The sequence below is a fragment of the Saccostrea cucullata genome, unplaced genomic scaffold (assembly GCF_032062105.1).
Source record: "Saccostrea cucullata isolate Sc308-1 unplaced genomic scaffold, CSIRO_AGI_Scuc_v1 ctg979, whole genome shotgun sequence".
Taxonomy (NCBI): Eukaryota; Metazoa; Mollusca; class Bivalvia; order Ostreida; family Ostreidae; genus Saccostrea; species Saccostrea cuccullata.
The window spans coordinates 207997-234793 of NW_026924382.1; the positions used below are offsets into that span (position 1 = coordinate 207997).

The 26797-nt window shown below is 33.1% G+C and overlaps 1 protein-coding gene across 1 annotated transcript; it reads right to left on the reverse strand.

Moving 5' to 3' along the window:
• Nucleotides 1-21946: 21946 nt before the first annotated feature.
• On the reverse strand, nt 21947-26499 carry LOC134266302 (uncharacterized). Its single transcript, XM_062748515.1, has 5 exons — nt 26439-26499; nt 26124-26165; nt 25648-25689; nt 24697-24778; nt 21947-24510 (listed from the first exon to the last, which is right to left on the reverse strand). The coding sequence occupies exons 1-5, from the start codon at nt 26497-26499 to the stop codon at nt 24153-24155; spliced, it is 585 nt and encodes a 194-aa protein (XP_062604499.1). The 3' UTR covers nt 21947-24152.
• Between the last annotated feature and the right edge of the window lie 298 nt (nt 26500-26797).

The following is a 26797-nucleotide window of genomic DNA, read 5'->3' on the forward strand; positions in this document are numbered from 1 at the left end:
TAGATACATTTATGTATACATGTGTAAACTTAATATTCAAATCCATTTCTTCAAATTCTTAGATTGTTAAGAATGATAAAATATTTAATGTCTGGCTCAAAACTGAGAACTTGGTCCTTCATGGGACAAGCACTTGACAAAGTGTATAAATTTACTGTTTTAGAAAAAAAAATGAAGAATTTTTATGCCCCCCTTCGAAGAAGGGAGGGCATATTGCGTTGCTGCTGTCCGTCGGTCTGTCGGTCTGTCGGTCCATTTAGTTTCCGTTCATTTTCTTCACAACCTTTGCACATACTGAAATGAAATTTGGTATACAGGTTTATCAGGTAAATATCTAGATCAAGTTCTGTTTTGGGTACGATCGCCCCATTTTTGACAGAGTTATGCCCCTTGGACTTAGAAAAATTCCATTTATTTGCAGTTTCCGTTCATTTTCTTCGCAGGGGTTGCACATATTGAAATGAAATTTAGTATACAGGTATTTCAGATAAATATCTAGGTCAAGTTCTGTTTTGAGTACAATCGCTTCCTTTTTGTTAGAGTTATGCCCCTTGGACTTAGAAAAATTCCATTTATTTGCAGTTTCCGTTCATTTTCTTCGCAGGGGTTGCACACATTGAAATGAAATTTGGTATACAGATTTATGAGCTAAATATCTAGGTCAAATTATGTTTTGGATATGATTGCACCATTTTTGTTGGAGTAATGCCCCTTGGACTTATAAAAATTCCACTTATTTGCAGTTTCTGTTCATTTTCTTTGCAGAGGTTGCACATATTGAAATGAAATTTAGTATACAGGTATTTCAGATAAATATCTAGGTCAAGTTTTATTTTAAGTACAATCGCTTCCTTTTTGTTAGAGTTATGCCCCTTGGACTTAGAAAATTCCACTTATTTGCAGTTTCTGTTCATTTTCTTTGCAGAGGTTGCACATATTGAAATGAAATTTAGTATACAGATTTTTCAGCTGAATATCTAGGTCAAGAAATGTTTTGGGTAGGATCGCACCATTTTAGACAGAGTTATGCCCTTTTGGACTTAAAAAAATTCCAATTTGGGGGGAGGGGGGCATAAGTGTTTTACAAACATCTCTTGTTTTTTTCAATATAGTTATTGTTCCTTAGGAAGAATATTATATGTAAAGTTAATGGTCAATCATCTGTGTTGTAAATTTAAGACCTGTTGGTACCATGATCAACAAATATCATATTTCCACTTCTATTTAAAATTATGAAAATATGTTTTTTTTTTAAAACTTGTATCTTTCTTTCATAACTTTGTACCGAAGGCCCATACATCTTGTCAATACAAATGAGGTAAAAAAAAATATCCCCAAACAAACCAAGAAGTACACATGTAGGAAGATGCTTAAGTGAAATATAAAAGTTGTATCATAATTTAAAAAAAAAGAAAAAGGAATTATATATGAAGAGACATATCACTTCGCTGATCAACTCCTTCTGTCGACAAACAAAACTATATTATTTTAAAAAAAATAGTGTAAAACTTGATTACTGATGGGAAAATATACCGTATAGCGGGTTTACTTGGCGGGTGTAAAATTTTGTGTTTTGCCTTCTCAAAGGTATGCCAATAATTTTGGCGTAATTTAATTTAGTGGACGCAGGGTTTTAGCTCTTTTCTGATGGACACTAAGAAGAGTACCGACTATTTTAGCGAATAAAATTTTAGCGGACTATCATCAAAACGCCAAAATTTGCTCTCCGCTAAAATTACCCGCCATACAGTATATTTTGAGAAACATGCTTTGTGGCCATGAAACTAGTTGAATGAGACAACGTGTATGTCAAACACACACTCCAATAAAAGCCGTCATGAATTAAAACTCGCTAAACTTAGAGATAAATAAGTGAGCTTATACTTTATTTCAGGAATCTTTTTGTATTGTTAATGATCTTTTCAGTTACTGATCATCCGGCCACTCACTATCAGAAAGTCTGTCTGTCTCAATTTATTAGAAAGTTCATTTGAATACTTAAAATTATATCTTCATAGTTAAACATTTAAGAAATAATATACCTACACATAAGATAAATTGTCATTTTTATCTTCATTTTCAAAGCATTCAATTTTACTATTTCTATTTTTAAAAAGGGATCTCACTGGTTGACATTCCAAAGATTAAAAACTCCACAATATACTTTAAAAAGAAATGCACTTTTCTAGATCATAATTTTAGGAAAAAGGACTTTTTTCCACACTTGAAGGATAGGTGATGTCTTATTTATTAACAAGAAGACACGGTGGTTTAAGTTTGTAGTAATTTTCCACAGCCCCTTGCAATTTTCCCTTTTCTTTGCAAAGCTAAAAACAATTCGATTGCATATACTTCTATTTCCCCTTTCAAAAAATCGAATTTCTTTTGTAATGTTTTCTTTCTCCTTAACGACGTTCGATCCTGATATTTAAAGTCTACACTTTTTTTGCCAAGTATATTTTTAGTTTCTACATACATAGCTTAATTAAAATTCAAATCAAAAAATGGGGGTCAATACGCTTCTTTTGGCGCTACAGTACATTTAATATGACCTTCTTGCACTGAAATTTGTGTCTTAATTAAAAATTAATTTTTTGACGTTTTCCCTCCAATATTTTTTATCCAGTTAAAGCATGAAACAAAATGACAAAATAAGTTTGTTTTAAAAAAGACACTTAAAAATTGTGACTAAGAAAACGTTTCAAATTGCCTCGCATAATCAATTATTTGACCTTTCTGCACTAATAAAAAGTTATTTTTCTGGCATTGAAAATTTAATAAGCAAGAAAATTATTTTAAAGTCTTAAACTTTTTCTGATTTTAGCAAATAGGTCAAATTTATCATGGAATATTTAGAAAAGAATATCAAAAGTTGGGGTATATGATGAAAATCTTCAGATATTACTAAAAAAAGTTTCAATTTTACGTTAAAATTGGCTCATTTTTTCCCCAGATTTTCAGAATATATTGACTATATTTGTCCCACTTTGTTGTTAGAGTACATAAGAAATAATTTAATCGATATTTCAGAACCAGCATAACATATTTCACTGCAAAAAACAGCTTTGTGTGCAACCAGGATAGAAAAATAGGAATCCAAAATTAACAGTACTGTTATAGTTCAAAATGGAAAGACTGATCATTTTCGTTTAAAAAACTTTCCGCCACAAAATATAGTCCTAGCTTAATTCTACTTGAATGCAATTTAATCGCGGTTTTTTCATTGGAGATAGTTACATTTGCACTGTAGAATTCAGATTTAATGTTGGAACTTAAAAATGATGCAGAATTTTATAAATAAAGGACCTGACCAAAATACGCTCAAAATCTCAGGATCGAACGTCCTTAAGAACCCATATAAAAGAAAAAATATATATATAATTTAGTCAAAGTATTTTAAATCTACCATTACGTTAGATAAATTAAACCTAATTTTTTTGTTACAAAGAAAGATTCAGTCTCTTTGAATAAAAATAAAATATGGATATTCATACAACTGCAACAGTTACTTAAAGCAAACGTGCATGGATTCTGATCTTGGATGTACACTAGAAAATATATGATGTGAGATTTACCTAAAATTTTTATAGATAACATTTGTCGAGGTAAAATTTTATACGTTTTAGAATGCCTATTTATTTTGCTTGTTCTTTTACCAGCTCTAGATGGAAAAAGGAAAAGACTTCACGTCTTTTCATTTATTTATTATTATATATTAACTCATTTAATTATCACTTATTTAAAAAATCTACTTGATAACAATACTATCGAGTAAAAGGAAAAAAAAAACTCAACAAATATGACATCACTGGCATGTGGTGGTTGTCTAACTAGAATTTAAGCAAAGTGGAAATTTTTAACCATCCAATGTATTTTCGGCAAAATGTTCTGAACTTTCCAAACAGCGCAAACTCTCTCCCAGCACTTTTTGTATACAGGTAGTAAACATTTTTTGATGTGTATCGATTTCTTTTCTTCAAAAACACGCATATGCCCTTGCACTATACTCATCTTCCACTGTCTGCTTAATAATTCTGTTTTTATACTATTCACGTGACAAACAGCTGATACATCATGCAATAAAACTGGTACTATGTAAGGTCCAGCCCTATCTATTATGAATTAGGCATATTACATTTTCTACATGTATTCAGTTACTTTTTTAAAAACATTTTTTTACTAGTGCTAATTGTAACGGGGACCGTTACAGATGTTCCCCAAACGCTCCCCAACTCCCTTTTATAATCATATTCCCTGTAGGCGTAATTAAATAAGACAAACTCTATGCATTTGAGACTTTAACAACGTTTACCAAGAAGTGTACCATGTTCATTCAAATATTATTATTGCACACTTGCGCATGTGAATGCATGTGTGTAATGACCATATCATATTGTCTACACAATCTATATATTTTAATATGTTAAATATAATCCAAAACTATAAAACAAAAACGGTCTTTCAAGTGTATTTTTGATTTTACCCATTTCACGTGCACGCACGTGCATACATGAGCATGGTGACCATACATTCTTGTAGAAGTCCATTACATCTATCTATGTTCTAAATCCCACCCCGTTTGGTTGAAAACCAAGGGAGTTATACCTGTTTAAAGTTTCAGCCAATCAGATTGCAGCGCATGTACACGCACATGTATGCATGTGCATAGTGACTATACCTTCTTGTAGAAGTCCAGTATATATATCTATGTTCCAAATCCCATCCTGTTTGGTTGAAAACCAAGGGAGTTATGGCTATTTAAAGTTTCAGCCAATCAGATTGCAGCGCACGTACACGCATGTGTTTTCATGATAATTGCTATACACCATGTTGTAGGATATCCTTATGCATGGCTATGTTCAAAATTTCAAAGGATTTCGTAAAAAGACAAGAAAGATATAGAGACTTTAGTTTCAGCCAATCAGAGCAAAGCGCACGTGCATGCGCGTGAGATCTTGCTATTTTGACCATGTCATCTTGTCTATAGTACTAATATATCTTTACACTATGAGTTTCAAAGCATTTCATCAAAAAATAGAAAAGTTAAGGCAATATACATTATATTGGTCATTTCACATGATGCACGTGCGCGCTCTTGCAAGCACGTGCGCACAAAATGACTTTGATTCCGCAAATCTACATAACATGTCTACTGACCCTAAAAAGGTTTTACCTACATCGGATCAACAGTTTACAAGATCACTCCCGGACAAAAAAGTACCCAGGAAGAAGAAGAAGAAGAAGAAGAAGAAGAAGAAGAAGAAGAAGAAGAAGAAGAAGAAAAACTAGTTTTAATTGTAACGGGGACCGTTACAGATGTTCCCCAAACGCTCCCCAAATCTCTTTTTGTGCCATTTTCCTGTAAGACATTTTTAAAATATACTCAGTATCAAAGAATTTCATATAAGAATTATTAAAGCTACAATGATATCAACTATATTTTATTTAACTCATTGCACGCGCACGCACGTGCATGCACATGCAAGATGATCATAACAGGTTGTCTTAACCATTAACATTTCTTTGTGTCGTGAGAATCAATTAGACAAATCATAAGAAATATAAATGTTACCGTTTTTCAAATATATTGGTCACTTTGCATATTGTGCGCGTGCACGTGCATGCATGCGTGTCCTTGCATTCCATTTTGATAGTAGCATAATGTAGTAATCCATCATACCTATTCATATTCTAAATTTCATCCCGTTTTGTTGAGAACCAAGAAAGTTATAGGCATTTAAAGTTTCAGCCAATCAGATTACAGCACATGTGCATGCGCATGATTTTATGATAATTCTTATATATCATGCTGTAGATCTTCATAACGTATGACTATGTTCAAAATTTCAAAGGATTTTATCAAAAAACAAGAAAGATATTGAGACTTTAGTTTCAGCCAATCAGAGAGAAGCGCACGTGCATGCGCGTGAGATCTTGCTATAAAGACCATGTCGTCATGTCTACACTACTAATATATCCTTTCATAATGGAATTCAAAGCATTTCATCAAAAAATAGAAAAGTTACGGCTATATCTATTATATTGGTCATTTCACGTATTGCACGTGCGCGCTCTTGCAAGCACGTGCGCGCAAAATGACCTTGATTCCGCAAATCTACATTACATGTCTACTGACCCTAAAAAGGTTTTACCTAAGTCAGATGTGTAGTTTACAAGATCACTCCTGGACAAAAAAGTACCCAGGAAGAAGAAGAAGAAGAAGAAGAAAAATAATAATAACTAGTGCTAATTGTAACGGGAACCGTTACAGATGTTCCCCAAACACTCCCCAACTCCCTTCTCGTGCCATATTCCCTGTAAGTTTCATTAAAGAAGGCAAAATCTATGCATTTAAGACGTAAACAACGTTTTCCCAAAAGTATACCAAGTATTTCAAATTTAAGCAATGCAGGCGTGCACATGTGATTGCATGAGCGTAATGACGATATCATCTTGTCTACACTATTTTACTCATATGCACGTGCACGCACGTGCATGATGACCATACCTTCTTGTAGGAGTCCATTATGTCTGTCTATGTTCTTAATCCCATCCTGTTTGGTTGAAAAACAAGGGAGTTATAGCCATTTAAAGTTTAAGCCAATCAGATTGCAGCGCACGTGCATGCGCATGTTTCCATGACAATTATTATATTTCATATTGTAGGACATCTTAAAGTATGCCTATGTTTTAAATTTCAAAGCATTTTGTAAAAAAACAGAAAAGATATTGAGATTTTTGTTTCAGCCAATTAGAGCTAAGCGCACGTGCACGCACGTGCATGCATGTGAATGGTGACCATACCATCTTGTAGGAGTCCTTTATGTCTATCTATGTTCTAAATCCCATGCTGTTTGGTTGAAAACCAAGGGAGTTATAGTCATTTAAAGTTTCAGCCAATCAGATTGCAGCGCACGTGCATGCGCGTGATTTCATGAAAAATTTTATATATCATATTGTAGTACATCCTAATACATGTCTATGTTTTAAGTTTCAAAGCATTTCATCATACAACAAAAAAGACATTAAGATTTCTGTTTCAGCCAATCAGAGCAAAGCGCACGTGCATGCGCGTGAGTTCATGCAAATTTGACCATGTCATCTTATCTACACAACTTATATATCTTTATATAATGAGTTTCAAAACATTTTATCAAAAAATATAAAAGTTACAACCATATTAAATATATCAGTCAGTTTACTCATTGCACGCGCCCGCACGTGCATGCGAATGCGCGCAAAATGACCTTCGTTCGGCACATCTACACAACATGCCTACTAACCCTAAAAAGGTTTTAACTTAGTTTGGTGAACAGTTTCTGAGAACACTTCCGGACAAAAAAGTACCGGAGAAGAAATAAGAAGAAAAAAGAATAATAATAATAACTAGTGCTAATTGTAACGGGGACCGTTACAGATGTTCCCCAAACGCTCCCCAACTCCCTTTTGGTGCCATATTCCCTGTAAGCTTCATTTATTAACACAAACTCTATGCATTTGAAATTTTAACAATGTTTACCCAGAAATGTACCATGCTCATTCAAATTTTAGCATTGCATGTGTGCGCATGTGAAGGCATGTACGTAATGACCATATCATCTTGTCTACACAATCTATATATTTTAATATATACTAAATATTAAAGTATTTAATCCAAAAGTATTAAAAAATTCGCTCATTCAAGTGTATTTTTGATTTTACCCATTTCAGGTGCACGCACGTGCATACATGAGCATGGTGACCATACCTTCTTGCAGAAGTTCATTAAATCTATCTATGTTCTAAATCCCATCCCGTTTGGTTGAAAACCAAGGGAGTTAAAACTGTTCAAAGTTTCAGCCAATCAGATTGCAGCGCTCGTACACGCACATGTATGCATGTGCATGGAGATCATACCTTCTTGTAGATGTCCATTATATATATCAATGTTCTAAAACCATCCTGTTTGGTTGAAAACCAAGGAAGTTATAACTGTTTAAAATTTCAGCCAATCAGATTGCAGCTCACGTACACGCACGTGTATGCATGTGCATGGTGACCATACCTTTTTGTAGAAGTCCATTTAATATATCTATGTTCCAAATCCCATCCTGTTTGGTTGAAATCAAGGGAGTTATAGCTTTTTAAAGTTTCAGCCAATCAGATTGCAGCGCACGTGCATGCACGTGTTTTCATGATAATTTCTATATATCATGTTGTAGGATATCCTAATGCATGGCTATGTTCAAAATTTCAAAGGATTTCCTCAAAAAACAAGAAAGATATTGAGACTTTAGTTTCAGCCAATCAGAGCAAAGCGCACGTGCATGCGCGTGAGATCTTGCTAGTTTGACCATGTCATATTGTCTATATTACTAATATATCCTTACATTATGAGTTTCAAAGCATTTCATCAAAAATTAAAAAAGTTACGCCTATATCAATTAAATCGGTCATTTTACATGTTGCACGTGCGCGCTCTTGCAAGCACGTGCGCGCAAAATGACCTTTGTTCGGCAAATCTACATAACATGTCTATTGACCCTAAAAACATTTTACCTTAGTCGGATGTGTAGTTTACAAGATCACTCAAGGACAAAATTTTCCCAGGAATAATAATAATAATAATAATAAGAAACAGAGTAACAACAATATGTTCCCCAACTTCGTTTGGGGAACATAACTAGTGCTAATTGTAACGGGGACCGTTACAGATGTTCCCCAAACGCTCCCCAACTCCCTTTTGGTGCCATATTCCCTGTAAGCTTCATTTATTAACACAAACTCTATGCATTTGAAATTTTAACAATGTTTACCCAGAAATGCACCATGCTCATTAAAATTTTAGCACTGCATGTGTGCGCATGTAAAGGCATATACGTAATTACCATATCATCTTGTCTACACAATCTATATATTTCAATATACTAAATATTAAAGTATTTAATCCAAAAGTATTGAAAAATTCGCTCATTCAAGTGTATTTTTTATTTTACCCATTTCACGTGCACGCACGTGCATACATGAGCATGGTGACCATACCGTCTTGTAGAAGTTCATTAAATCTATCTATGTTCTAAATCCCATCCCGTTTGGTTGAAAACTAAGGAAGTTAAAACTGTTTAAAGTTTCAGCCAATCAGATTGCAGCGTACGTACACGCACATGTATGCATGTGCATGGAGACCATACCTTCTTGTAGATGTCCATATATATATCTATGTTCCAAATCCCATCCTGTTTGGCTGAAAACCAAGGAAGTTATAACTGTTTAAAGTTTCAGCCAATCAGATTGCAGCTCACGTACATGCACGTGTATGCATGTGCATGGTGACCATACCTTATTGTAGAAGTCCATTTTATATATCTATGTTCCAAATCTCATCCTGTTTGGTTGAAAACCAAGGGAGTTATAGCTTTTTAAAATTTCAGCCAATCAGATTGCAGCTCACGTACACGAACGTGTATGCATGTGCATGGTGACCATACCTTTTTTTAAAAGTCCATTTTATATATGTATGTTCCAAATCCCATCCTGTTTGGTTGAAAATCAAGGGAGTTATAACTATTTAAAGTTTCAGCCAATCAGATTGCAGCACACGTGCATGCACGTGTTTTCATGATAATTTCTATATATCATGTTGTAGGATATCCTAATGCATGGCTATGTTCAAAAAGGATCTCCTCAAAAAACAAGAAGGATATTGAGACTTTAGTTTCAGCCAATCAGAGCAAAGCGCACGTGCATGCGCGTGAGATCTTGCTATTTTGACCATATCATACTGTCTATATTACTAATATATCCTTACATTATGAGTTTCAATGCATTTCATCAAAAATTTAAAAAGTTACGCCTATATCAATTAAATCGGTCATTTTACATGTTGCACGTGCGCGCTCTTGCAAGCACGTGCGCGCAAAATGACCTTTGTTCGGCAAATCTACATAACATGTCTATTGACCCTAAAAACATTTTACCTTAGTCGGATGTGTAGTTTACAAGATCACTCAAGGACAAAATTTTCCCAGGAATAATAATAATAATAATAATAATAAGAAACAGAGTAAAAACAATATGTTCCCCAACTTCGTTTGGGGAACATAATAACTAGATGAGAAACTCGTTGCGAGCAACGAGAGGTCTTCCGTCCGATTCCGGAAAGAAAACGTAAAATCGAGCTGAAAAAGTAAAAAAAAAATTGCACACAAGGAGAATTGAACCCATGTCGCCAGCATGAACTTCCGACGGCACTAAATATTACGCTATCGGGACCTCTTCTCTAAATCTATTTATATAAATTTAGGAAACAGTGATTCTCTTTTAAAATTATGAAAGGCGGGTCACTATTCAAAATTTAGCACAAAACGCCACGAGTTAATCTTCGCGCCTTTTCTTTGGAATGTTCTAGTAAATAGGTGTGATAGCTTCAATGAAATTAAAAAAAAGAACGTTCTTATAGCCTAAGATTAGAGGTTTAGAAAGTATATTTAACACATTTTACAATTCCATATGGTATATATGCCTGTAACACTAAAGCGGTGAAACGGTTATGAATTTCTAACTTTTTTCAATTTCCTGTTTATCCCCAAAGTGAACTATCCCGATTAGTTAATTGAAAAAGGTTGAAACGTTTCGCTGAAAAACATGGCTCGCCCTACGACGGTCAAGGAATCAGATATCATTTATGCTCAATAACTTGAATCAGGTCTTTGAGACAAGAATGCTAAAATAAACTCCATGAAGCGATCTTTAAAAAAATCGTCTTCTTATTTTTGTCTTATTTATTAGTTTAATATGACACAAGTGTGCATAGGAAAAACAGTGGTTAAGATTTCTACTGACAATATTAATCAATATTCTTTTTTGAGAAAGTATTACTTATAAATATGATGAGATCTATTTTCCGTGGTGCACAAAAGATATATTAGGAATCGAATTTCATTTGCACATTTAGTCTTTTCTTTTTCAACTTTGGGAACTAGCCAAAACCAATTATAGAAGACGTTAGTTTGTCACAGAACTGCAACGTAACTACGACGTGACTATCCAAGTATTCCTATACATTTCATTTATCCTTATGTTACTTTCATTCAAGCAAACGCTCGGCTGCCTCCGTAAATCCCTATTGCGAAATGTCGGCGTTGACAGAGACGGCCGCCATTTTGGACCCACTTCAGATTTTTGAATGCTAATATCTAGAGTTTAGATTGATTAACATTCAAACAAATTATATAGTAAGCATTTTCAGAAGGGTTTCTATTAACAAACCAAAAATAAATGAAAAATACTGAAAAACAAAAAAGTTAGAAAATATGATTTTTTTAAATTTGCATTTCATAACAACCGGAAGAACTGACGACGCACAAAAAGGTGATTCTGCAAACCACAAAGTCACGAACTATCATCTCCAATAAGTCTTCAGGTCATATCTTTAGCCATTTTCGAAAAAAAGGGGCGACAAAATTGCATTTTAAAATCAGGAAATTGCCCATAACTTGGCACCAGAAGCAAATTTCCAAATTTCCTTAAAAATGTATTAAGTTCATCTTATTGCGCATAATTCCTGAAAATTTCGTAGAAATCCGCCGAATAGTTGCTGAGAAATCGCGTGCACAAAATTTTGGGAAAAAAAATAATAATAATAATAATAAGAAACAGTAGAATCACTATAAGGTCTTCCGTGAAGACGGAAGACCTTAATAATAATAATAATAATAAGAAACAGAGTAAAAACAATATGTTCCCCAACTTCGTTTGGGGAACATAATAAGAAACAGAGTAAAAACAATATGTTCCCCAACTTCGTTTGGGGAACATAATAATAATAATAAGAAGAAACAGAGTAAAAACAATATGTTCCCCAACTTCGTTTGGGGAACATAATTAAGTATATATATATATATATATATACAGGGGCGGATACAGGATTTGTGGTTAGGGGGGACGTGGATAACTTTGTTGAGGCAAGGGGTCTGGGGGCCGCCTTAAGGCCCCCAGTGGGTCCAGGGCGAAGCCCTGGTGGGGGCCCAGGGGGCGAAGCCCCCGGAAGCTCCTGGGTTTTCGTGTATTTTAGAGTAAAACCAGGCACAATAATAGTGCATATTTTTCAATTATTTTTGTTAAAAGTATGAAGCATATAGGTCCGGGTGTTTGAATAATAAATGTATTGAATGTTTCTCAATTCTCGTTGTATTGTTACACATGCCACTATATAATAAACGATTTAATTACTTATAACTTACTTATAGTGGTATTGGTTAGTGATGTACCAAAGTACGACGTGTGTAATACTAGTCAAATCATACTTTGAATGGTGGGGGCCCAGGGGGCGCAGCCCCTGGAAGCTCCTGGATTTTTGTGTATTTTAAGAATAAAACCATGCAGAATAACAGTTATTTGGTTAGTTTTGTACCAAAATGTGGCATTATAAATATTAGTCACATCATACTTTGAATTTTAGGGGGGGGGGGGCGTGCGCCCCCCCACGCCCCCCCCCTTCAATCCGCCAGTGATATATATATATATATATATATATATATATATATATATATATATATATATATATATATATATATATATATATATACATGTATAAATGATGCTTAGGTCACATTTTCCATTTCGGTTCTTAACATACTGTATACAGGGAAATTTTCGCACCCGTTTTATTTTCGCCCCTTTCGCCCTCTTCTTGATTAAGCGAAGAACTGGGTACAGTATGTATAACGAGGCGGCCCTGTTTGTAAATTTGATTAAAGTTTTTTACAAACATGCCCACGATGTGTCCTTTCAAAATAATTTTATTTTTTGGAATCATCTCTTACCGTTTTTCCGCCAGAGGTTTGGGAAAATGGTGCATTTTCTTCAATAATTACAACTTTTGACGTAACGACGTCATCATGACTTTACTGATTTTAACGTTACGTGAGATGAAAACTGTAAATTCTCTTAACCGAGAACTATTTACTTAATCCTGCAAATATTCCAGTAAACTATTTTGAACTATCTTTCAATTCATCATACATTGTTGATAGTTTGAAATAGTTGAATAGTTTTCAGAAATACATGGGTATAATTTTTGACAAATGATTGTATCAAACACGCTTATCTACGAAACTTTATTCACCCAGATGAAATGAGGTGAGTACTTGAAAAATTTAACGTATTGTTTATTTAGTTGATACCGCCTGATTTTCAAGCGGGAGGTAAAAAAACACGAATTTCCGGGAAGGGATCCCAGAATTTAGTAGTACAATGTAGTAGTACTGTCAAACAAGCATGATTTTCTAAACTTGTAGAAAAAATTATAATACTAATACTATATTGAAATGCTATGTGTATGATTTACATAGTTTATCCACCTCAGCTAAAGAAGTCTGTGCGTTTTGTTTTCAAAGAAATGCGCAGTCACTTGCATTGATGTCGGCTGTAAGCGATCGACCAATGATCAAAGTCGAGATCAAGGAGATCAACAAAAAAATAGGAAAGGACTGTCTCTAGTTTGAAATTGAATTCATGATATAAACTTGTTCATTTGTCGTCATAATTGTACATCTTGATAATCAGTAACCCCCCCCCCCCCCCCCCCCCCCCCACACACACACACACACTTCTATATATTTTTCTATTTAAATGAAGCAAATGCAAATAATCGAAATGCAGAATAAAAAAAACACTAAATCTAAAAATATCAAATATTAGTTCAGGTCCCTTTTCTTATTTAACCTTTTCATAAGCTACATATTGAGATACTTTTGCAGTTACAGGTAAGTTATTAATATACGGAAGCTAATGTTTTGTGTCGTGTGTGCACCGTCACTAAGGCGTGCATTTTTTTTTTACGGTTAGGTTTTTAGTTCCCGAATAACCATTAGAAAGCGATATTAGGTTTCTAACAAAATGAATTTGAAATAGAGTTGTTTTAATGAAAAATTATTTTAAAATATACCTCACAAACAGCTGATTGGTGAGCTAGCGCCTTAGCAATTTTTGAACACAAAAAGGATAGTCCGTGTTCAAATGATTGATTTTGCTGAATATTTTGATTTATTTTGAGACTGGAGTGTGATCAAGTTGTAATTGTTTTGTGAAGTGTGTTTTATAGACACATAAGTAAAGAAACGGGGGGGGGGGGGTGTTGACATTTTGGTGAAACGGAACGTTTATGATCTTTACTGGGGAGGCGGAGACTCTATATAATATGGTGAAGATGCAGATTGAGGCATTGTATGAGGTGGTTTAAGAATAGAATTCCGTGGCAACCTAGCAAAGAAAATACAGGGGAGTTAAAAGCAATGTAGAAATAACTGTAAGTGTATGTTGTATAAAGAAATCCAGTGAGTTTCGAATGTGAAGAAGCCACGATTAGAGAAGAAGATTGGTCCTTTGTCAAGAACTGTTAAGTGTTAAAGAGCCATGCACACTTAACGGATTTATTCTTTATTTTCAGTGCAAATTCTTGTTTCTGGAATTTGTAGAATTGGCTGAATTGACCAATCAGATATTAGAGTCTATCTTTGGTTGTGCTTAGACGTAAAAAACCTCCCAAGGTTGTCCTTGTTTAGAACAATCAGATAATGACTAGGGCTTTTCTGTCAAAAATGGGAAATTTTCAAATACATATCTTTGTAGTTATCTTTAAACTGTAACCTACAGAATAACACAGGAAATAAACATAAAATTCATTTATTGAGTTCGAGGGCAACATGTGTTTTGTCGGACCCAAGAACCAAACTGTCTGCCTGAGGCCGAGAACTCTGTCAATAAATGTTTTGTTATACCTTTCATTTTATTTTATTAATTTGATATACATGTATTTTACACTGTATTCCGTATTGTAACATCAGTTATGTCGCGTTTAACACCAACGAATGAAAATGAGATTAAGTTCCGCCCTTTCTGTAACGTAAGCTGTCCAACATCTCTCCGAGCGGTCCAAAATCTCACTCAGCGTTCCAACATCGATTTTTTTTATGCTCGCTTAGCTAAACATAAAAAATGTAAGACTTTTTTTTCGTTTAGATTTGTATAGGAAGAATTTTTTAAAGGTATTACAATAGTTACATAATGATACAACGAACCTGTCTATCTACTTTTAGTATATCTATAGTAGTTTTCACAGTTTTCGCAGAATGCACAACCATATGAAGCCGAGCATGCGTATCCAGAGAATCTAGACTAACATAGTTGTTAGCGCTCGAGAGCGCTAGCAAAAATAAAATGACTTCATTATTTTCTGAAAAAGTCCTAATCGAGCTAAATATATCGATTATATGCAGCGGAGGGGGGAAAGCATGTCTCTTGGCAGAAAATTAAGCATGATTATCCTTGTTTTATTTCTTAAATATACAGCGGATTCACATATGTTAAAATTGCCTTCACTTGTCTGTGTAAAGGAAGATGTTAATCTATATATATTCAGACACAAATGAATAGTTAATTGCATCATGTTTCTTTTTAAAATTACATAGAAATTGTTGAAAACACTCACAAATTTTAACTGTAGCAATACAAAATTTGTCAAAATAATATTATTTCATTATCTAAACTCGATCCTTATAGTTGTCTGAAGCAGCGTTGAAGCCTCATGGGGGTTTGGAGCACAATCCTCGTACGGTCCGGGGAACGAACATTTGCTATAATGATATGTGCCCCCTTCCTTCAACTTAGAAAACCAACCGTCACCTTGCAGGAATTTTTTAGAATACATCGCCATGGCGGTAAAATAATATTTCGGAATATTTGATACCATACGTGTAGATCTACTGATAAGTTTGTGGTTAATGTTGGTAACAAAAAAATTAACTACATGCTTGTTTTACAAAATGCAAGTAAATCTTTAAAAATTAAACGGCGAGTACATTTATAAATGTAAACTTAATATGTCGTTTGACTGTTTTTCACTATAAATATTGATTGAAAATTTATCATATTATTATTTTATTAGGGAAGACTGAAGAATTTGGTTTTTCAGCAAAGTCGACTCATTGTGACGTCATGTTTTTAATGTATTGCGTCATTGATTTCCATGCAATGTCCCTTGATAAATTATATGAAGAAAGGTTTAGGTGGTTTTCATTACATTCAGATACAGATTTAAACAATAAATTTCCGTAAAAGTATAGCTTAGATCATATCACATTCAGATTTAGACTTCAACATTTAATTTCTTTAAAAGTATATATTTTAATGAGGAGGAAAAGTCACATCTATCCACAAACGAAGTATTTTCAACTACAGTTTTTATAAAAAACGGACGTGGCCACACTTTTGTACAGTTATTTTTTCTCTTGCATATTAGTTACCAAAGTATACTTGTTCCTTCTGCAAAGTTTGGCATATGTACTCGGATGTGGCCACATCGAAATTCGGACTTGAAGAGGAGCAAAACGTCCAAAATAGGCGATTTCCGGGATATTTGACCGGTTTTGAATGTTATATACACAATAGGTCACGTGAGTTGAAGAAAATTGATACCAATTTTTCACAAAGGGGAACTTTAACAATAAATTGACACAGTTAAAAAAATGTTATCATGTGTTTAAATTTTGCCGATTTTACAGGGCCGCCTCGTTATACATACCGTACCCAGTTCTTTAAAACAGAGCGAATTCAAATTACACAGCAGAACTATGAATGGGCGAATTTAAAAGGGGGCAAAATTGTTCACAAATGCAAAAGGGCGAATGTAACACGGGGGGGGGGGGGATAACCCTGTATACAATAGGTGAGTCTTTTTCCTTTCCGATTGCCTGTGGATTTATTTTTTCCAAGCATAAAATCCCTGTAGTATCCGTATAGTAACACACAGTGGAATTCTCTTATTCAGCTTTCATTCATTAAAGCTATGTATGTACCTCATTTTTTAATCTGACGCCAATTAATATAGTTTCAGTTCCCGGCCATGCGAGTATGTCCAAATAGAAATTTGATACATAACTGCAGAAAGAAATTCACAAAGAATATTTATAAAGTTTGAATGAATTCAAGAGACATTTCTACAGATATTTTAAGTTGCTGAAAAATGAAACGCCACATTTGGTGTTGTCATATTTGAAATATCTGTAGAGGCTCCTTTCATTTCCTAGACCTTCATCTTATCCATTGTCAAATCGGCCGATTTTTAGTAGCCGCTAGCGATTGGGTACCAGGTTACTCGGATAATTCATCGTTATTGTTTCCATATATATTAATCTCATCCTTTCGACGTTAATAGTAATATAAACTACATAGAACCATGAGTATCTCATCCTTTCGACGTTAGTAGTAATATAAACTACATAGAACTTGAGAGTATATACTACATAAAACATATAATTATACTCTAAGTAAACTTTTATTCATTCACTTGAAAAACACACGCACGCACAAAATTGATTTTAGAATAAAGAATAAAGATAATTAAATAAACATATGAGGAAGACAAATGAATATTCAGCGTTCCACAACATTTATAATTTTTTTTTCTTTCAGCCCCCGATTTATTTCGCGATCAAATACTTTTAAGCTACAATTGTCTTTGGCGATATCTTTTTAAAAATTATTAAATGAGTTATAACTCACTTCAAAACTTGTTTACTCCGGGCAATAAAAGCTATCAATTAACTGTGAAAACTAATTAAAACAAATACTCCATTAGATCCTTTTTTTCTGAATCACAAGATTAAGTCTAACGGTAAAGAAAATTAAGTAAATGTATACCTATACGCTTATAAAAAATACAATAGCATGCATTATTTTAGTTATTAACAGTGTAGTATGTAAAATGTATTTTTATCCGAGTAACCGAATAAAAGTTTACTGATCGATACTCGCAATGTTTGACGATTAACCGGTTAACTGGGTACTCGTTGACAACACTGAATAGCAAAATTACTTTCTGATTACCATGTGTGCACGTGCTAGTCACTTCCCACAATTCCTTGATTAATTTACCTTATCTCGCTGTAGTCTCGCTGAATCTCACCAGAGCTATACTTATGGAGCTACTGTGGACTTGGGTTTTATGATTTGCAGAAAATCAAAAGGTTATGAATGCATAAGTAGGGTTGTAACAACAATCAATGATTAAATCAATAATGTTCTGAGGAGTATATAATTATAAATCTTTTCAAACATTATTTTTTTGTTTCCAAATTATCTCAATTCCAAACCCCGTTATCTACTTTTTGATTGAGTACTGTAAAATCACATTTTTCGAGGGGTCTATTTTTGGGTTTAAGGAAAATACATTGTTTCATTGCGAAATGAGATTTGATATCTTGGTTGAAGAATTGAACAGAAGTAAATTTATGTGTGAAAAATTGCATTTCGTGGTGAATGTATATTCGTGGGTCTCTTCATACCTTGAAATCCATGAAAATTAAATCCCAACGGTAATTAGTGATTTCCCAATATTCAATAAACTGATCAATCTTCAAATGAATACTTACATGTTTTACGAAGACTTTTCTTTGATAAAATGTTTCTACGCGTGTTCGGCGTAATTCTCTTTAAAACCGGCCAATTCCCTCTCCAAGTCCAACGAATTTTTGTTTAATCATAAATCACCTACAATAGCGTTCCTCATTCCGAGAATAAAACTTTATTGTTTTTTACGCATATCCCTGAACTATTTTTCACCTCTTACTTGTGTATATGGGCAAAGGTCAGCTATTTGTGAATAATAAGGGCCGTTACAGTTTTAAAAAATGCTGTCAATATTTTTACACTTTTTTAAAAGTTAAAAAACATCTACGCCTCGTATATCTTCAATCATGAATTTTGAAAGAAATGATAGTTGCGTTTTTATTTTTTAAAAGAAAATCACATCCAAATACATGTATATGTGATCAATAAGTGACGGACGTTATGTTGACACAGATAATACGGATTTTGAAGGTATTTTCGCCCTTCTCGGAACGTTAAACAACCGCCACATGCATAAAACTGACCGCACTTTCACTTGAAATGATTTTGACAGCTTTGTAAGACCAATATTATAAATAAACAAGGCATAATTCATTGAGACGGAGATGACTTCAAAGTCTCCTGAAATAGCATATTCATTATTCTTATTTTTTGCCTTGGAAAAAGTGTTTTGAGTGTTTTTCACTACATGAGGAAATAAAACTAGTTTTTTATTTAAATAAACAGAACAAGGTACAATTGTACATTTCTTCTTCCTTTAACATTTTTTTATTCTGTTAAATAAACGTATATGTTACATTTGACTTTTTGACACATGATTCCAAAAACTAAAAGAGTTCTGTTCACTTTATGCATAAAACGGCTCTGTATAATATATTATATAAAAGTTTATTGAGTCTTAGTACCTTTATTTCCTATCAAAAATGTTTCCTTAAACTCCATGTCTTGGAACACGGACTTTTTGGAATTGCAATGTTATGAAATTTCAATATAAACAGGCAGATTTGATTACTTTATGAGTGCACCCTCTGATCTTAAGGGACTCCGACCCTCAGCCAGGAAGGACAACTCTTTAATTTATAATTTAATTCAAAAAGTCTTTAAATGAAGCTTGAAAATTAAATATTTTAATGCAACAATTTTCATTATATGCCTCTCAATGTGCTTCAAGGTTCTTTGCAAAGCTTCATAAATCACTTCTAATTTCATATCATGTTAATAAATATTGGTATCTAAAAATGCTTTTTCAGGATAAAAATTTCTACTTTTAATTAGACCTTTCTGAGAAGTTCAAAGAACCTTGAAGCACATTGAGAAGCATATAATGAAAATTGTTGCATGAAAAGATTTAATTTTCAAGCTTCATTTAAAGACTTTTTGAATTAAATTATAAATTAAAGAGTTGTCCTTCCTAGCTGAGGGTCGGAGTCCCTTAAAATAAAACATATCATGAAAATCCCAGAAACAGTTCGATCATATCCTAGTCTCTTATTCTAGGTCAGATGTTGCGCCCTATAGAAAATATTGAAAAATAGCTTTAAATATTGGCTGTTTTATAGACTTTTTCAGAATATGAGGAAATTGACGAAGTTTGATCGTTACGGAGGTTACGTTGACGCTAATTTTTAATACATTTCCTAATTTTCTCAAGAATACACATGATTTCATTCATACAGTGAAGTTTGAGTGTCAAATACATCCATCCAAACATTCTGCTATACTAATTAAAACTTGTGAAAGTATAGTTTTCTTGAATTTTAAGTACTTTGTCGGACGTTATATTTTAAAATCCGTTACGTTTTTTTTTCATAGTAGACACATTGCAACTCTCTACAGCTGCGTAATTTTTATTTAGTAATGTTATTATTTGTTTCTCATTAACCAGTTAACATTCAGCTGAAGCTTGCTGAAAAAATGTGATCTTAATAACATAATCATAAAAAAATGGCATTAGCACAGATTGATAATGGTCAATTGATAACAGGCAATCAGCCAAGAAAATCAATAAGGAGCTGGTAGCGTGGCGTTTGAAAATAAGATGAATTGGGCTATTTATAATAAAAAACAGAAAATTATGGACACATGTTGATTTGTTGCTATAATACTAAAATGTTCAAATATCTAAGACCCAGCCAGTGAGAGATTTTTCTATATTGGCAAAAAAACTTTGACCTTTTGACCTTGGAGATTTCCGTACTTATGAAAAAAAAACTTTAACCTTGGCCTTAACTTTTGAACGGTAAGGGCCAGGGCTTTTATACTTCACATAATTATGTAATCCTTGAGAGGAGCCCTTTCATAGGATACCAGCAACTTTTGACCCCTTTAAATTGACCTTGGAGTTTGACCAACTTTTTAAAAGCTTTAAATTTGGCCATAATTTTTGTACGGTTCGGGCAAACTAGGGCTTTTATACTTCACATATATACTACTTGTGGCAAGACCTTTCATTAGATATAAAGATCTTTGACCTTGACCTTGGAGTTTGACCTACTTTTTAACAAATTTAACCCTGGCCATAACATTTGAACGGTGCGGACAAGAGCTTTCATACTTCACCTATGTAATACTTGTGGCAAGACCTTTCATAAGAAATGAACAACTTTGACCTTGGAGTTTGACTTACCTTTCAAAAACTTATCCTTGACCATAACTTTTGGACAGGTGGTGCTAGGGCTTTCATATTTCACAATCGTATTTCTTGTGAGATTGCCCTACTTTGGGTACCAATATACACTGAAACGCAAAAGAAACGCAACACCCCGCTTTAGGGGGAAATGGTTATGTAAAGTAAAGAATTTTGTATGTTAAATCATGGATATCTTCTATTTGGTAAATATCGGTAATTTAATTAATGGTTGAACGATTTTCATACCATAACCGGAAGTCAAGTTGGAGTTTGCTTAACAGAAATAAAAAATTGCATGTTTAACAAAATATTTGGCAATATTATGGATTTTTAATGGTTTGTGCTATTCATCTTAAGTAATGCAGCAATATTTCAAAAAATAAAATCTCCATTCTTTTCCCGTAACGGTGCTAAGGCTTCTTGAAAATGGGTTAACTACGCATTTCCATTGCTCTAGCTGGAAAATCTCAAAGTAAAGGTGATGGAAAGTTGATGATCCAAAAATACACTACATTACGCCTCAAGGGGGTCTTACGTACCATATGCATAAATGATAGTCCTTCGACCGGAAGTCCAAGGGTTACTACAAAGGGCTAAGTTAGAGAAAATTCGACCTAATCATCTGAAAAACAGGCATTTAAAAGTGGCAAAGAATAATTCCTTCGCCCAGATATCGATATTGATTAACCTATTGTATCGTAGAAATTAAGCTGCAATTGTTGTTTAGGGCAGCCTTGCACTTTGTAATTGAATGGCTGGGAAGGGGGGTGTTTTAACAGTCATATGTTACTTAGTAACGTTAAAGATAAACATTTAACATTTGTTATCAAATCTCTGATGTTCTGAAAAGTGAGTCTAGCTTTACTGTATTCTTTTTTGATAATCATTAGATAAAAAAATCAAACAGTTGTAGATTACTGCTTGTTGCGTTTCACTATATTTAATTTGCATTTAGGAAAGGTTTAAGTTTCGCTATTTTGCCATATGGCGTCATCAGTGTTTCACTTCCTTATACCTTACCTTTTGATTGAGAAGAGATAGTAATTTCAAATTTTCATGTGCATTGCCTGTATAAGATTTGACGCAATATGTCATAAAAAGTAACACCCCACCCACAAAGATACCGAAAGCAGGGGACCACAATTCTTTGAATTTGCTTGTTTTCTAATTTTGAATTCGGCGGAATAAGAGCTAAGTTCTCTAACTATAACAAAAATGACCCTGTTTCTATGCTAATTCATTGACTAAGTCCCAGTGTTCAATTTTAAACACCAATATACAGTAGAGACTTGGTGCTTTTGTTTCTTATAAAAAATCAAGTACCTTTAAGAGCCAAGGTATTGCAAAATAGACTTGGTAAAATTACAATATTTTTGAATTTTTGAGAAATTAGATGAATTTGAGCCTCTTCATCTAATAGTTAAATTAGTCGATGGCAGCCCACGATCCAAAGAAAATTTATCAATAAGAATTTTTGAAACAGTTCTATATTTATATAGGTAGATATATAAATATTTTATTCCAGACTGTAGGGGCTATGCAAAATGTTGAAAATAGCCTAATTTTTTGGCCATTTGAATTTTTTTTTTTTTTTTTTGAATTTAAGGAAATTGGCACCGTTTTTTACGTTATGATACATGGACTAGAGATATAATCTTTAACTGATATGCAAACGCCGAATTTCCAAGTAAAATTTTATTTTTAATTTATAAAACGGAACCGGACTGGCTATCGGTGACTTACATTCAAAAGATAAAACATAGACTTCCTTATATTTTACAAAGTTATGCACATTTCGTGATCATAATTCGAGAAAATAAACTTTACCACACTTGAAGAAAAGATCATGTCTTTTCAGGACAACTCTCCCGGAAATATTTCATAGAAAAAGTAGATACTGGTATTTTAAGAATCATAGCCCTATGCAATATTGCCTTTTCCGTGCAAAATTAAAAACAATATCTGGCGTCTTACCCTCCCTACAAAAACATCGATTAATTACCGAGTATCCTTTTTATACCCTAAAATTTACACTACATACAAATAAGAAATGCAAAGTATAGAATGTATTTTTAGCATTTATAACTGTTAAAGTTGCTATTGCTTGAACTTGACAAATATGTTTTTAAAGTATGTCTTAAATATGTTTTTTTTTACTTTAAAGAAGAGCAAATTGAATTAAAAAAATATGAATGTACATGTATGTAAAATTTAAATTATTGCTTTACATAGACTGTGAATAAAGACATGTTATCATTAAATGCTGAGTGGCTAATATATATAACATTTGTTGTTGTAGTAGTTGTACATGTACATAATTTCATATATGTAGGATAAAAATGTACCGTGTCTGTATAGAAAGGATGCAATATGAATTTGATTTCTTTTTAAGGCGTCAAATAGAGTTTAAAATCATTATATATGCAAATGTCATTGGTTTAACATTGATTGTTGCTATTCCATCCAATTGAACACATAGATAGTGCTTTTTAATTCATGTTTTTAGACCAGCATTTGTGGTGTTTTGTTTTAATCAAATAGAGTTTATGAATACAGTATACACGTATATATGTTACGTACATGTTATATGGTACTTTCTAAAAATATGGTATTTCTTCTCCGAGAGTGTTCGAATCCTTATTGTAACAACTGTTAATATGTAGTTAAAGAGGATTCTTATTTTATATTCAACAATCTGGAAGACAAGCTCCCTTATTTTGCTACATTTAATATGACGCTAAAAATATGACACGTTGAGTCTTTATTCATACTGCATATTGCAAAATATGTGTGAATTAAGTGTGGATTCTGAAAGTCTGAACTCTGGAAAAAGAACTTTTGGAAAATTAAAATCTCAAAACATTACAATATCATCCAAACGTATATATGACATGATTTTTAAATGCAGCTACTCCACGAACATACACGACTGTTTGTGCTACACTGTATGTAATCCGTTATTCATTCTTAATTTCAAAACAACAAAAAATGAATATGAAAGTTTCATTGCATTTTTTTTCTCGCCGGGTACACATCATCTTCGAAAATCTTTGTTAAACACTTTGATATCTCGTTCTCTTGTTTTCTTACAACTTTACATATATTACAAAAAATGTTCTGTACATGATTTTTTGTATTAATCTTTGTTTTGCTTTATGAGATGTTGTTTAACGCAAGATTGATACGGATTTGAATCGTTGTTAATGTCATAATCTTTTTTTGCGAAAGTTGTGTTGTAGATGCTTTCATTTGTCTGGTAAATGTTGTTTTGTTGGAGGACGTGAGGTCTATGGATCCGTGAAATATCATAGACATTATCAGGACATTCTACGTACACAGCTTTGACATTTTCGTCGACGTTACTTGGGAAGACAGAACCTAGAGAACCCAGAGGCATCGGTGTGTAAGCATTATCAGGTGCTTTTTTTGTCGAGGGGTTAACTAAACCATCTGTACCAGTCGGCTCTATTCGTGAAATCTGCTCTTTTGATGCACTGTATTCAAGAGAAAAGATTGTTTCAACACTAAGAATGCCTAAAATCGTATTAAGCTGACATACATTAATAGAATATACAACACGACGTTTCTTTGATAATTAAATGTGAATCTTTCATTTGTTACATATTATACAAAAATCAACTTTATCAAAATGATTTTTTATTGGTTTAAAATGATTTTACCTTGAACGATGTCGCTTCACAATTATCACTCCAATAACAATCAAAAAAGCTCCAAAAATGCATATTCCAATAATCATGTAGACTGGAAAATTATATAAACGGTATCTTTGTATATACGTTCAATTCAAACAAGTTTGGAAGCTTATGCATTGTATTTCTAATTATCTCCAATAATCTTATAGACATGAAATGATTTACAAGAGTAATTTCCACTAGACAAATGTCTTTACATACCACGTGTACCATCAATTAAAACTGAAAATTACCTTTATGAGACTTTTTTAAATGATACATGCAATGCATAAATGTGTTAATATTATAAGGAGTGGGGTATTTAGATGCGAAAACAAAATATTTATTGATACATGAATTGTTTGATGAAGTGTATAACAGTTTCATAAAGGCGTGAAATCGTGTTTGCACGTCACTTTATAGAGAGCTAAAGTATTTAAATGCCAAAATCTAGTTAATGAATTTAGACTGTGTTTTTTTTTCGTTCCGGATCCACTATAACGTCACCATTAATTGAGAATTCATTTAAATATAAGATCATTTTAAATACATGTAATAGGTAAAAACTATCTAAATAATTGTTTTCTGAGAATTTTCAGGAAACTGGAAATATTTTTTTCTTTCTTTCTTCTAATATTGTTTAGAAGTAGTAAAAATATTGTTTAGAAAAAAAAAACCTCCCACATTTATATTTTATTTTCTTTCTTTTTTCATTAATTTAAAACCTTTTTGTTTGGAGTTTATCTGAAAAAGAAGCCTGTTAGGTATTGTATAAACAATATTAAAGGCAGTCGTCTACACAGAAAATTAAAATTCCACTTAGACACTATAGGATATGTGTTCGAACAATCTCAATTAGAGATAAACAAAATATGAAAAAAATGAATGACAGGTATTCCGCTTAAGGTCCCTTTGATTTGAAAAAAAATGGACTGTTACCTTTGAACTCATCAGTATTTGTTGGTATATCGTTAGAAAGTTCTGAAAAAATAATACAAATTTTACATGAACATGTAGTTGAAGTGACTAAAATTCTGAAATTAAGAAATATTTGCCTACCAGAAGAACTTTCGGGGGATATCATATTTGAAGCATCTTAGTTATAGATTGTTCCAAATGCTGATGATTTATTGATATCATGAATTTTTATGCAACTGCATTCATCGAATTATTTTTTTTTTATTTGTAGACAATTAATTTTTTCAAAGAATTATTAAGATTCAGAAGTATACACACTGATGCAAGATTAAGAGGGGACAGCTAGGGGCCTAATCATTTCCATAGAAAATTAAAACTCCACTCAGACACTGTAGATATGTGTAACAAACTAAATAAAAAATAAACAAAATATAGGGGAGAAGGAATAACAGGTATTTTTCTAGATTAAGGTCCCTTTAAAAAATGTAGAATCTTACCTTTGACATCATTAGTATTTGTTGGAATATTGGTAGAAAGTTCTGGACAAAAAATACAAATTTTATATGAATATAAATTTGAAGTTGTTGATATTCTGAAATTAAGAAATATGTGCAAACCGAAGGAAATTACGAGAAATATCATTTTTGGAGCATCTTAGTCTAAGTTTACCCCAAGTGCTGATGATTTATCAATCATGATATTTTTAGTCAAGTGCCTTCATCGTAGAAGTATTATTTTATTTACTCTTGGACAGTTTATTTTTTCTAAAAGTGTTATTTCGGTTCAAGATTCGGAACTATACAGTACACAACCTTTTGTTGTGTGGCTGTGGACCCTAACACCACCCCTAACTGGTAGCTTCCCTCTTTTCATGATTCCTGGATCCGCCAATGAATTACATATTTTTTTGAATAAGTTCACTTTGCCATATATATGACGTAATAAGAAAGCTTCTGCAAAAACATCAAGTACGTGGGGACAGGGCTTTATTGAAACAAATGGAGATGGCAAACTGTATTCAAGATCAAAATCCATAAAAACAATACAAAAATAGGAGCAGAGCAAACATGGACCTCCAAAACATCGGAGGGGGCATCAGGTGCCATGGAGAAGTGAGAATTCCCAGCCGACAGGTAACAACCTCCGTATGCTACTTGTCATGAGTGGGAAA

What these genes read in the sequence shown, in the direction of transcription:
- LOC134266302 (XM_062748515.1), bottom strand. Translation starts at nt 26,499, where the DNA reads ATGAAAAGAGGGAAGCTACCAGTTAGGGGTGGTGTTAGGGTCCACAGC. An exon ending in AAATACTGATGAGTTCAAAG is followed by an intron (nt 24,779 to 25,647) that starts GTAACAGTCCAT and finishes ATAATTTTCCAG; the next exon opens with TCTACATGATTATTGGAATA. An exon ending in GTGAAGCGACATCGTTCAAG is followed by an intron (nt 24,511 to 24,696) that starts GTAAAATCATTT and finishes TCTTGAATACAG; the next exon opens with TGCATCAAAAGAGCAGATTT.